Here is a 13536-nt window from a genome sequence, read left to right as displayed (position 1 = left end):
CCAGAAGAAGAGGCGAGTGAAGAGCAAAGGGGAAACACTATTGGCAGGTCCCTCATGTTAGTGAGCATCCCCCACTGAAGTCAGGAGCCAGGACACCTTTCTCAATTCTTCAAACCTCAACGCATCATTAAGGGGCACCAGGTCCAAGCCATGTGTGTGTCTGTTTGGCTCATCTACTGCTTTTCTTTTTGCCCTGGGTCCTCTGCTCAGCTTTCACAGAGCTCTTAGTCCATGACCATGGGACAGCTCACCTTGTGTCGGAACTGTTTTAGTGCTGGAGTTAAGTGAGGTTGCCTGGGACTTTCACTAAGTGAAGTGAGTGAATGTTCCCATGGGACAGTGAGAAACTCCGTTTCACCTATTGGGAAAGAAAAGTCTGTTCTGGCAGAGTGTGAGTCCACTATTTTGCTGGCTCTTTCGTTACTGTAATTATCGTTCAATAGTTCAGCTTGAACCTGGGGCCTTTGCACTGAGCTACATCCTAGCTTTTAAATTTTTTATAATTTTGAGACAGGGTTTTACTAACTTTCTAAGCTGCCTAGGATGGGCTACCTGTGTGCCACCACACTCATCTAGCAAAGTATAATTTTAACCCCTCAGTGATATGTATGCATACTGGTGTGCAGTGAATAATTCTTTTGTTGTTGTTGTTTATTTTTGAGACAGAGTTTCCCTATGTAGTTCAGACTGGCTTTGAACTCACTATGTAGCCCAGGCTGGCCTCAAACTTGAAGTGATCCTCCTGCCTCAGCCTCCAGAGTGCTAGGATTATAGGCATACACCACCACACCTAGCTGAATAATTCTTTTAATTTTTTGTATGCTTGAAAATTTTCATAAAAAGAAGGGGAATTTTTAAGATAAAGAAATTGGAGCACATGAATCACTACTCTGACTTTGACACTTTTTGGTTTTTATTTATTTTTGATACAGTTTTTAATGGATTTTATAAAAGTGAGGTAGAGTCAGCATGGTACGTGCTGGTAATCCCAGTGTTTGGGAGGCTGAGGCAGGAGGATCATTGAGAGTTCGAGGTCGACTTGCACTACATAGTGAGTAGAAAGCCAGTTTGAGTTACACAGCGAGAACTTGCCTCAAAAAAAAAAAGGCAAGACAGGGCCAGCCACAGTAGTGCAAGCCTGTAATCCCAGCACTCTGGAAGGCTGAGAGGGAGGCTCACAAATCGGAGTCATGGAAACTATTGTGTCTCAAAATAAAAATTGGATATAGTTCAGCGTGAAGGCCCTGAGTTCAATTCTCAGCATCAGGGTGGAGGATGAGGGAGTGAGATAGAGGTAAATGAATTAAGGATACAAAGTACACAGAAAAAATATCAGCATTAGTAATATCATTTGTAACAGAGGCAATGGACAGATTAGCCATGGGGCTATCTAAATCAATTCCACTGGGGGCTTTCATTCTTGTTGCTGTGTGAGCTGATACCTGTAAAATCTATTATTATTATTTAATTTTTTGAAAAAAAGTGGCCCAGACTACCCTCGGACTCTATGTAATGTTCATCTCTATGCCTCCAGTTACTTGTTTCTAAACTATGAGCCTAAGACAACCAACTTTGCTTTCGGTTCTCCTAGCGCCTGGAGCCCTCTCTCTCTTTATGAGTCTATTCCCGTAAGGCCTAAAACTACATTTCCCATGAGTGCCCACAGGCGCCGACGTCGCGCACTGTTTCGTCGTCCCTCCGCGCCTTTATACTCATTTCCGCTGCAGAGCTTCTTCCTTTCTTTTTGGCGGCCCACGGCGGCAAGATGGCGGTGCAAATTTCCAAGAAGAGGAAGGTGAGCTTGTGGGCCTAAATCCCAGAGAAATGCGGCTCCGCGCGGGCCCAAGGCTTCTCAGTGGCTTTACGGCGAGACTCGCAGCTCCGTGTCTTGCGCCAGAGAACTGTTAAGTTCTCCTAGAGCTCCGGGGTGCCGCGGATGGCGGTGGATTGAGTGCGAGGCCCGTGCCGTGCAAAGCGCCGTGTGGCCGGGGAAGAGGGTTACGGAGTTGGCTGGTTAATTCTGGTTGAAGATGTGCACCGGGCGCCTCAGTTATCTCGGAGAAAACACTTGTGAGCATTTTTCAACAGAACTATTGGCTTGAGAAGGGGGAGTGTAGCCTTTTGACTCCAAAGGCCTTAAGTTCATGATTGCATGCACCTTTGGGGACGAAACTTCAGTTTTAATTTGCTTGCTATTCGTGGAAGAGAACTGCAGAATATTAGCTTTTAAAAATAGGTGGTTTGTCATTTTTTACGTGTATATATGTATCGATGTTAAACCAGCCAACAGAACTTGAGCTAGGGTTTGCCAACCCAGTCCACACGTACGTTAAGGAAGAATGACTGGGATTCGTGTGATGGTCCAGGAATCTAAAGGTTGTGGATACTCGTATCTTTTCACTGTGCTTCTTTCACAAGTTACACTTTGTTCTTGCCGTACTAAGTGTAAGGGTGCTACTTTAGCCTTTTATGTTGTGTGTGTAAAATTAAAAAATGAAACCCTTCGATGAAGAGATGATGACGAGTCTGACTTGGAAGTCTTGTCTTGGCCTGTGAGGCCCTATCTGCGCTGCGTTCTGCGGCGCAGGTTAGGGTCCTGGTCCGAGAAACTTCCTAAAGATGACCTAGAGGCATTTGTCTGAGAAGGGTTTCTTCATTCCTTTTGGAACCAAGGGTATTGGAGCAATGTTGGGGGTCGTGAGGGGTTTTGTTGTTGTCGTTGGTACAGGGAATTGAACTCAGGATCTCATGCTTGCTAGGCGGGCACTGTGCCACTGAGCTAAATTTCTGGTCTGTTGTTTGTTCTTGTCTTTTTGAGACATGGTCTCACTAAATAGTTAGGTTGGTCTTGAGCTCACTTTGTAGCCCAGGCTGGTTTTGAAGATGAAGTGATTCTCCTGCCCCAGCCTCCTGAGTGCTGGGATTACAGGCTTGAACCACCACACCTGCCTTTGGTGTTTGTATTTTTTTGAGAGGGTCTCACAGAGTAGTTGAGGTTGGCCTGGAACTTTCAGTGATCCTACTGCCTCAGCCTCCTGAGTGTTTGGTTTATGAGTGTGTCACCATGTCCAGTTCATATCCTGATTATGAATTTTTTTTGTTGTTAGTTTGTCGCGGATGGCATCTTCAAAGCTGAACTGAATGAATTTCTTACTCGGGAGCTGGCTGAAGATGGCTACTCTGGAGTTGAAGTCCGAGTTACACCAACAAGGACAGAAATCATCATTTTAGCCACCAGGTAAAAACTGACCTAACTAGCCATCGCCTAAAGTTACTGTATATTCTAAAGTGGTTTATTCTGTATACACTTATGGAGACCACCAGGGAATCAGGCGTTGGTGAATGTAGTTGATTTTTGTTAAGGCCATTTAAAAATTTTACCATTGTAATCTAAATTTCATACTTGCTTTGTGGCAGATGAATGAGATTTTGCTACTATCATAGAAGCAAGATTTAAAGTTTGTACCTAGGATTTTGCGAGTCATGAATTGTCTGTCACATCCTTCCACCCCAGGACGCAAAATGTTCTTGGTGAGAAGGGCCGGAGAATCCGAGAATTGACTGCTGTAGTTCAGAAGAGGTTTGGCTTCCCTGAGGGCAGTGTAGAGGTGAGTAGTCTTGTTTTTCGTATAAGACTGGATCTCACAATGTGATGCAGGTTGGCCTTGAACTTGAAGGCTCTTCCTGCCTCAGCCTCCCAGAATGCGGGATTATAGGTATGCACCACTAGGCCCACATAAAAAGTCTGGCATACCTTGGAGATTTTCATTATTTTCTCATATCTCAGTGAATTTGAATTGGTATTTTGTTGAAATTCTTTAAGCAGTGAGCTTAATTTTTATTAGCCTGTTCAGTTTTTGTTTACAGATTTTACATACCGTTTACATATGACTACCCACTGGCTGGTGTAGCCATAGCTGCATCCAGGTGTGAGAGTGCAGTAAAGAATGGTTCAGCCTGTGTCACTGTAAGATGATGGTGTTGGGTATTAAAAAGAGTGACAAGGGCTGGGGATTTAGGTCAGCGGCATAAGCGCCTGTCTGGCAAATGCAAGGTCGTGAGTTCCATCCCTGGTATCAAAAAAAGAAGAGTGATAAAGGTTAACAGATGTGCCTTGGTTTCTTTACAGCTTTATGCCGAAAAGGTGGCAACGAGGGGTCTGTGTGCCATTGCCCAGGCAGAATCTCTGCGTTACAAACTCCTAGGAGGGCTTGCTGTGCGGAGGTAAGCGTTCTGACACTTGATGGTTATGCCCTTTTTGTGTGGACCAGAATATGGTGTGTCTGCCAGTTTGTTAATTTGCCAGATAAACGCCCATTGACAAGATCATCTACTCTGAGGTTTATAACAACAGACTGGGCCTGCTGAGCTGGCAGACTAAAAGACAGTGAAGAAGATGAAAATCACAAAGTGGTCAGTGTCACAATGGAAAAATGTCCCAGGTGTTTGGGAATAAATAGAAAATAACTGTGAGCTTCCTTGGTGGGCTTTAGAAAGGTCCCTGGTGGACTGGTAGTAGGAATAACTCTGCCTCTTACTGAGCTTGTGTTAATGTATCAATAGGCAGTAGACCTGCTTTAGCTCTTGTGGAATTTCACAAAATTTAAAGCAACTTAGTTGTTCAGATGCTTTAAATGTGTTGATTTGCTTGAGTGTTACCCTGTGGGAAAGTGGCTTGGTAGGAGTGAATAGTATAAGCAAGGACCTGTGAAAAATACTGCTGTGGTTCCATTGCCTACAAAACTGATTTTTAGAAGTTTGGTTTGAGGGCTCACGTCATTGCTATCACCTGGGAATGTGTTAGAAATAAAAACTGTTTCACTTAGGACTGGGTGGAAAACTGGAGTTGTAGCCTACCAGTCTTAATTTTTGCACACAAGTAGTTTGACTTGGAAGTTCTGAGGTGTAAGAAAGTTACTAACCTGTGGGCCTTGGATCACCCCACTTTTTTGAGACAGGGTCTCGATATGCAGTTCAGGCTGGTCTTGAGCTCACTTTGTAGCCCAGGTTAGTCTCAGACTTCTAACCATCCTCCTGTGTCAGCCTCCCAAGTGCTGAGATTGCAGGCATCTGCTGTCTGCCCCACCTTTTAAGTGGGAGGTCATTATACTACCTCTCTATTGTAAGGTTTAAATTAAATGAGAATGTAAAAGGTCCTGGAGGTTTGGTATCTGCCAAGGAGTGAAATAAGAGTTGAGTGATGGGGTATGATACTTTATAACTTAGTTTTATAGACCTAAATGGTTTCCCAACACTTCATATTAAGATAGCCAGGACCTTAGGTGTCAGAATTTCTTTTCTTTTCTTCTTTTTTATTATTATTTTAGCCTGAGCTGATTCTTTTGGCTTTGAGACACTTCCTGTGTAGCCCAGGTTGCCCTTGAACTGGAAGTGATCCTTTGGCCTCAGTGTTCAGAGTTGCAGGTGGATACCACCATCCCTGGCCTTGTGAGGTGATTCTGATAGGCAGCTGAGGTTGGAAAACACTTGGTTAGAAGGAATTTTGCATCAAAATGAAAGGGATAGAATTGGCATTTCTGGAGTACAACTTGGTCAAGTTTGTACTCATTAAGGGGCCACTGAAAACAGTGAAGACCAACTCTTACTGTTGTCTGTTTACCTGCTGGGATGGATAAAGCCTGTCGGCAGCAACACAGATGGGTCTCTTATTCTTCACAGAGCCTGCTATGGTGTGCTGCGCTTCATCATGGAGAGCGGAGCCAAGGGCTGTGAGGTGGTGGTGTCTGGGAAGCTCCGAGGACAGAGGGCTAAGTCCATGAAGTTTGTGGATGGCCTGATGATCCACAGTGGGGACCCTGTTAACTACTACGTTGACACTGCTGTGCGCCATGTGCTGCTCAGACAGGGTAAGCCTCTGGGAATGCTTGGGGTGAAGGGCATTAGCAGCTAGATGTGCTTTTCCACAGTGCATCAGTGTTAGAGCAGTACACGGCGGGAGTAGGTAAACCTGTTGCACTCCTTGGCTTCATTGATTGAACTGCTCGGGCTGGAAGAGTTGTGTTGCTGAGATAGATTGACTCATGGTTGGCTCATGTCACAGACAATCTACGTACCCTTCAGTGATGACACGATGACGAGTCAGAAAGGCCACGTCTTGCTTTTGGTCCATGACAGTACCATGTTCTGTGGTACTGCACGTGGGTTCCTTTTGCAAAAGTGTCCTGCTTATTGATTGATTTAGAGGCATTTGTCTGAGAAGGGATGAGATGTAGTAGCACTAGTTATAAACTACTGTTCTTTTCCATCCTGTTCACTGTGCATAGCAGTTGGTGAAACCCAAGCTATGTCCTGACTTGTCTTCTAGGTGTGCTGGGTATCAAAGTAAAGATCATGCTGCCCTGGGATCCAAGTGGTAAGATTGGACCCAAGAAGCCTCTGCCTGACCACGTGAGCATCGTGGAACCCAAAGATGAGATCCTGCCCACCACTCCCATCTCAGAACAGAAGGGTGGGAAACCAGAGCCGCCCGCCATGCCCCAGCCGGTCCCCACAGCATAACAGGTTTGTCTGCAGGGGCCTCTTCCCCATTACTTCTCTGTGAACACTGGGATTCCACTGGTTTCACATGGAAGAATGCAAGTTGGAATGTAGGGCCCATGATTCTGTTGGGATGGGTGTTTGCCTTTGTTCTTTTAAGGACATCCTAAGAAAAAGGCCCTTTACTGTGTTTGAAATGATTTTCCTTTGTTGCCCTTCCTTAGTTGCTCAGGCCTTCCAGGTCACTCTTTAATTGTTCAGTCCTCTTGTTGTTCCTATGAAACAGTAACACCAAGCCTCTAGTGCCTAACACACCCGAGGTTGTTGGTTTGTTTGTTTCTTGGTGCTCTATTTTATTAATCTTAAAAAGATCCCAAGAGGAAATGTATATGTACCGTTTGTTACATGAAGGAACTTGATAATTGGGTGAGGTTTTCTCTTACTGTGTTTTATTTGGTTTCAGGGTGTCCTTGGCAGCATTACCTGAAAACGGAGGCTACTACATAAAGACATTTAATAAATCTTGTACAAAGACTTAGGGCGTATCTGGACTGTCTGTTCGATGTTGAAATTGCATCTTATTGGTCTGGGCAGCATTACTTACCCTCTTTAAGACATTTGTGGTACTTGGCAAGGGCCAGAATTGGAGGGCCTGAGCAGAGAAATAATCTGTGGGACCATGAAGGCTTATGGTAAGGTGGTACCTCAGTTACCTGTCCTGAAGTTTACGGTTGTAGATTTAGAAGAGGGGTTTGGTTTTAGTGGCTGAGGATTGAGCACAGGCTTAAAAACGAGCTGTAGTCCCAGCCTGGGAAGAGATATTTTTTTAAGATTGTTTTATTCTTTAGTATCCCTGAAGTATTAAAGGGATTTTGCCTGTGCCAATGTGCTTAAAGTTCAGAAATAAATTTACTTAATTAGTAGTGTAAAGTTGTCATTAGAACTTAACATTTTGTAAGTCCTATCCTTTTAGCTGTTATGCTCAGGAAAAGTTTTTTACAACCGTGTTAATTATTTACGGTGGTAGTACACCTGTAATCTTAGAACACAGGAAGCTGATGCAGGTAGATCCCTGCAAATTCTAGGCCAGACTGAACTACAAAGCTTATAAAAATGTGTAAATTATCTAGTTTTTTTCTCCTGCCATAATAGTTTGTATTTTGTAAGAAATTGGATGCCCTTAATTTATGTAAGTGGAACCAATGAGGAACACATGGGCTTGAAAATCTTGCAAGAATGATAAAACATTCTGGTTGGTCAGAGAGAGAAGACATGATGAGGACAGCTGTCCTGGGCCAGAGAGGCCAACTAGCTACACCACCTGGTGGTGACTTGGTTGTTTGAATTAGACCGATCTGCAATGCACATTGTGTTTGTACTGATATGTACACAAGGGGCTTAATATTTGAGAGAATAAATTATGCTGAAGGATCCATGCTTTTACCTTGTATTATAAATGTAGCATAAAATTTACTGTGTTTTTAAGTGTACAGGTCTATTGTGTTGATGTATTCATTTTTGTGCAGTAGATCTCTAAAACTCGTCATATTATCTCTGTAAGGTCAGTACAGATCCAAATTTTTTTAAAAAAATTCTGTTTTGGAGCTTGAGGAAGGAGGATTTTGAGTTTGATATCACTATAACCTGCATAGTTCAAGAGCAGTCTAGACTACATAACAAGATCATGGTGGTGATCCCAGGACTCTGGGCAATTGAGGCAAGACAATCACGGGTTTGAGTCCCACATGGGCAGCTTAGCAAATATCTCAAAGAGCTGGAAATGTACCAGTCAGTGCAGAGATCCTGGATTCAATTCTTAGCTCCAAAACTCAAAAATTTTCATCTGGCTGATTGAATCCATAGGACTTATAAATAGGAAAAATAGTGGACTCATACTTGGATTTTGTAACCATTTACATATTATGAGTCTCAGGGTGAGTTACTTGATACATAAAACCTTGTGACTAGGAATTAAAGTTGAAAAGAATGTAAAAATGACATTCTTTAGTGTTGTTTTAAACTCGATAATTCTTGGAAGGGTTGAGAACAGGTGGATAGATGGCTCTGGTGTTTGGCCTCAGTAACTCTACGTGTAAAGGGAATGACTGGTTCCTGTGTCTACTTACACGCATTTTTGTGGTGTTGGACCTTGCAGCTGCTGGCTAGTGCTCTAGCACTGAGCAACATCTGCAGCCTTTAGGTTATTTATCTTTGGTCAAAGTCTTGCTAAACCATTGGGGCTGGCCTCCTAAATAGTGGAGTTACAGGCATGCTCCCCTGTGCCTGGTTTAATCCCAGATATTTCTGAACTTGTTACACAGTATACAGTAGTTCACTTGATACAGGACTTCTTTTTTTCTCCCCAGTTTGGGGGGTTGAACCCAGAGCCTACACCACCAGCCAAGACAGGATTATTTGTACTGAAACTTGTTAAAATTAGACTATTACAGGTCTTCAATTTATACATATGTTCTGATCATTAGGACTTAAGGCAGTTAGAGACAAATTGGAACTCAGGGCTGGGTGTGGTGACACATCTGTAACCGTACTACCTGGGAGGTTGAGGCAGGAGGATCATCAAGTATTTGAAGCCAGCCTGAACTAGATAGCAAGACTCCTGTCTTAAAAACCAAAAAAAAAAAAAAAAAAAAAAAACAACAACCTGGGATCTCAGAGGCTGGGAGCTGATCAGCTTGCTCTTGAGGCAAGGAGAAAACACCTGGAAGTGTGAGATCTTGACCAACAACTTAGAGGCCATGTGAGGATTAGGAACCAAAATGGCACCATACAAGTGGAGAACCAGTTGAAGCACAGAACCATGGGGGAAAGGTTTGGGAAGGATCTGTGCTTAGATAAGAATGTGGATTTACAAAGGCCAGTAGAACAGTGAGTGTGAAGCCTGTTTTCCACCTATGATCTCCCATCCCCAGTGGGAAGTGCAAGGAATTTCGACCATATACCCTACCTCACCACCTTCATTCAGCCATTCTCTACTCCTAACCTGGAAAATGAGGCAGAGGCCATCGGGGTGGTAGAATTGTGGTGAAGAGATGCCTTGCTCTTTGGGTTGCTTTATTACTCATCAGTACATGTTCTGTGCTGCTGCTCTGCTCACCCAGGTCGAGCCAGTCCACAACTACTGAGGACACATCAATGCCTTATCTGCCTAATGGCATCTATTTAGAGTTCCTATCACTGTACCTGACGCAGCAAATGCTGTACAAGTGATAGCCTGTACTACAACAACTGATTTTTTTTTTTAAATGTTTGTCTTTTTCTTTTTTATCGGTACCAGGGATCGAACTCACAACCACACACTTGCAAGGCAAGTGCTTATGCTGCTAGGCTAAATCCCCAGCCCTACCACAACTGATTTAACACGGATCCATGCAGGCAGAAATCTAATGACTTAATTTCCTGAAAGCTCCACTAATAGCCTGCTGTTCAACAGAACCCTCACCAATGACAGCCAGCTTTGCTACGTAGTTTGTGTTACATGTGTTACATACGGTGACAAGCATACCTGAATTGGGGAAATCACTGTACTGCAACAAAGCAGTTATTGGAGAAACAAGTTTTGTCAGAGATCTCGGGGGCCTTTGTACTGAGCTATAGCCTTGGCCATTTTTTTTAGTCTCACTGAGTTGCTTAGAAAGATTCCCAGGCTGGACATGAACTTGTGATCCTACCTCAGCCTCCCACAGTACCGGGTCTACAGGTTTGTGCCACAGGACTAGTGGTTATGATAGTTCCAATTTATTGCTGTATTTGCATATCTGCTGAATGACACTAAGTTTCAACTTTTACGAGTTGTGAATATAGTATTAAATAGATCAGATTTTATGCATTCATGGCATACCTGTTCTATATTTCTAGGCTATATAATTCATTTTTTTCAAATTGTCAAAATTTTTAAAAATCCATGTATAAGTGGTCTCGCTGTAGTATACTATGTCGACATTTACTTCTGATTTGAGAACAAGTAATGAGTACTGAGTCCAAGGCCAGGTACTGAAATTCAAATGAAATCATTCCTCTGTCCCATATGCATATGGAATCATTCCATATGATCAGTCCCATCTTACCGACTCAGCCTCACCAGATGTAGCTGGTGTTGAGTTAGAAGTGCCCCTGCAATAGATGATCTTGCCCTCTCTGCTGGCTCCTGCACTGCCCCTTAACAGCCAAGTCTGCAGCCCTTTGGTGAGCCAAATGAATGGGACCCTTTGAATACTAAATTGCCTGGAGAGGGCAGAGCTCCCCTGATCTTCAAGGGTTTCTGTTGAAAGGGAAGGTAAGGGAGCGTAGGCATAGCAGTAGGCCTGCTTGTCTGCTAGGAAGCTCCAGAGAAGTATGTATCTTTTGCTGTTTCTTTTCCCTTCAACATACTAGGAAAAGTCACCAAGATTCACAGTGTGGGTGCAGTAGATACCTGCTTTTGTGTTTGAATCATTGTTTGAATAATTTACACAGCCAAGACTACAAATTTTTCAAATCATAGTATTAATCATATAACTGAATATACTAAAAACTACATTATATACCTTTTAAACGAATGAATTTTATCTCCATAAAGTTGTCAAGCTATGAAAATACATGTGTGAATGTATAAACTAGGACAGCAAACAAGCTTGTCTTAAGGTAATACATACCCAAAATAACAACTGTCCCTTGAATGTAATGAAATGCTCAGCTGCCATGCAAAGCTGAAATACATCTACTGATTGCAGGTTTCAAATATATCCCAATGGGTTCCAGCTTATCCCTGATTCTGATGTCTGTTGGCATTGTTAACACAATACTTAGGAAAATTTTGGTGACTAATTTTGTTGAGATATACAGCCATTTTCTTTGCTCTGTAATTCTAAATCATTTGATTTTTAGATTCACAAAGTAATTACAGTGAACAACCCATGGATTTAAATTTTTTCTAGAGCATGTCTTGCCTCAGTCACCTTTAGTGCACAGCTACCTTCACATGCTGCTTCGCATGCTCACAAACCACCATACATTGTGGTGCATGAAGAAATACTATCACGACACCCTTTAGCCAGCTTTTGGTTTTGTGATTAATTCCTCCACTAGACTGAGATGAGTGCTGCTTTGTGAATCCATTCATTTTCTTATTTGTCTAGTGTGAAATGACCTCTTGGTTTTTTTTCTTCCCCTTTGACATTATGGGTAGAAAATGAGAAACTTCTCAATTGCTGTTTCCAAACTTCTGAAAGATGATAGGATACTTTGGGAAATACAACAGGGAAACTGAAGAATGATGTCATTGTGATGGTCTGTTTGATGAATGTGTTCTATCTAAGCAACAAGGATATTCCTTTTTTTAAAATTTTTTTTAATACTGGGGATTAAAGGTGCTTGCCAGGCAGGTGCTGTGCTGCTGAGCTATATTCCCAGTTCTTCCATTTTCTTACTGTTTTAGTTTTGCCTAGCATAGTTGGAAGATACTGAAAGGAAGTAATGTTTGGGTAGTGTAATAGAAGTTGTTCCAGATGGAGGGAAAATAAGTTCATCAAGATCACAAAATACATTTTAGATTTATGAAAGAATCCAGCTAATACATTGGTATTTGCAAGATAGTCTCTTTTTTAAAGATAAGTTTTCTCATTGTTTGAAATACTACTAGGAAGAATCACAGTCATAAAATCCTCAATTCTTAGAACTGATCAGAAGATACTCTCAAAACTAGATTTAAAGCTAGCTGGTGGCTTCTGATGTTATGTCACAAATTAACACCTCTCTCAGCTGGGAAAAGAATGGCAGACTTATGTGGCTAAGGGTCTATGCTCAGGACATGTGATGTGGCTTCCTGGGGAGTGGTAGCAGCCCTCCCTATTAAGGAGGCAGTTTGGGGCTCCAAGGGACAGCTGACTAGAAGCCAGGGAAGCCTCCACAGTTAGTCCCTCAGTTTTACTAGTAGTCTGAGATTAGAACACGTACGTGTTACTTTTGCTCATGTTCCAGTGAGCTGCCCTCAATGTTTAACATTCCCACCAGCCTGAACCACCAGTGGCACATGCATGCCTGTCCAACCAGGTGATTTGAACTGTCCCATACCTCCCCATGGGATAGTCATGCATACTCTGCCAGACTGCCTTATCCTTTCTGCAAGTGAGTGCTAACCAGTAATGTAACTTAAAAATTATAGCCCTGTTGAGGAACCTGCTTGCCTCTCTGGTAAGCACCCATGGCTCGAGCAAGCAGCAAGGGACCCAGGGAGAGAACCCACGAGACAGCATCTACTGAGATCCACGTCATGTTGAACGTTAGGGCTCTGGGCAACAAAGAACCCATTGCTTCCCTGGTAAGCAGCTGTGAGCTTACTGGGCTGAGAATCAAACATCCCATCCCCTTAGCAAATGAGAGCCAGAGATCTGAGCATCTCTTGGGAGGATGATTGTACACAATGTAGCAAATATGGGGGATTTCCTTCTATCATCTTTTTGAAGATAAATTATCATTATAACTGTTTTGCTTTGTTCAGATTAACTGTATTGCTCTTCAATACTCTTGTTTTGATAGGTTATATGATGGTTTGTATTAGGTTTGACTTTGCCATACCAGATTGAAAGGACAGCTATTGTGAAGATAACAAGATATCCTATGGTACCTGTTACCATTATCCTGGTAAACTGCTATGAATTTCTGTACCAGTTTCATTGTATTGTCTTGATTGGTTTTGTTCTGCTGTATTATACTACCTTCAAAAAAAAAAAATTATAGCCCTTGTGGGAAGCCGCCTATGAATGGCGCCCATTTCCTGCTTCCAGGTTCTTCCCGGCCTGAACAAGCCCGCCAAATTGTCATATCTGCCCAGTTACCCGTGACGCTAGCCTATCAGCTTGTTAGGCGCGCTTCTCTGTGATTGGATACTGCTTCCCCTTATAAGAGGTTGTTCCTGCCCCCAACGGCGGAAGAGGAATCAACACCGAGGGTGGCGGACCTTGTCAGGTCCGGTTCGTTGTACGTAATAAAGTTTGAGAGCTGATCCTGCTCGAGTTTGGTCTCCTGTCTCCCGCGGCTCCG

General features: G+C 42.9%; 1 protein-coding gene and 2 non-coding genes across 3 annotated transcripts; all 3 read left to right on the top strand.

The window, feature by feature from the left end:
• The first annotated feature begins 1690 nt into the window (after nucleotides 1–1690).
• On the top strand, nucleotides 1691–7032 carry Rps3 (ribosomal protein S3). Its single transcript, XM_003463373.5, has 7 exons — nucleotides 1691–1795; nucleotides 3108–3238; nucleotides 3515–3608; nucleotides 4130–4224; nucleotides 5680–5867; nucleotides 6326–6522; nucleotides 6962–7032. The coding sequence occupies exons 1-6, from the start codon at nucleotides 1766–1768 to the stop codon at nucleotides 6517–6519; spliced, it is 732 nt and encodes a 243-aa protein (XP_003463421.1). The 5' UTR covers nucleotides 1691–1765; the 3' UTR covers nucleotides 6520–6522; nucleotides 6962–7032.
• Nucleotides 2502–2647, top strand: LOC111755100 (small nucleolar RNA SNORD15). The gene has a single exon (XR_002789687.1). It is a non-coding gene; the product is annotated as a small nucleolar RNA SNORD15 (small nucleolar RNA).
• On the top strand, nucleotides 6076–6221 carry LOC111755099 (small nucleolar RNA SNORD15). The gene has a single exon (XR_002789686.1). It is a non-coding gene; the product is annotated as a small nucleolar RNA SNORD15 (small nucleolar RNA).
• Nucleotides 7033–13536: the final 6504 nt, after the last annotated feature.

This window comes from Cavia porcellus, unplaced genomic scaffold (genome assembly GCF_034190915.1).
Source record: "Cavia porcellus strain 051 isolate PalLab524CR breed Dunkin Hartley unplaced genomic scaffold, mCavPor4.1 scaffold_9, whole genome shotgun sequence".
NCBI classification, from domain to species: domain Eukaryota; kingdom Metazoa; phylum Chordata; class Mammalia; order Rodentia; family Caviidae; genus Cavia; species Cavia porcellus.
Note: the sequence above shows the minus strand (reverse complement) of the source record. Positions and strands in the feature narration are given on the sequence as shown.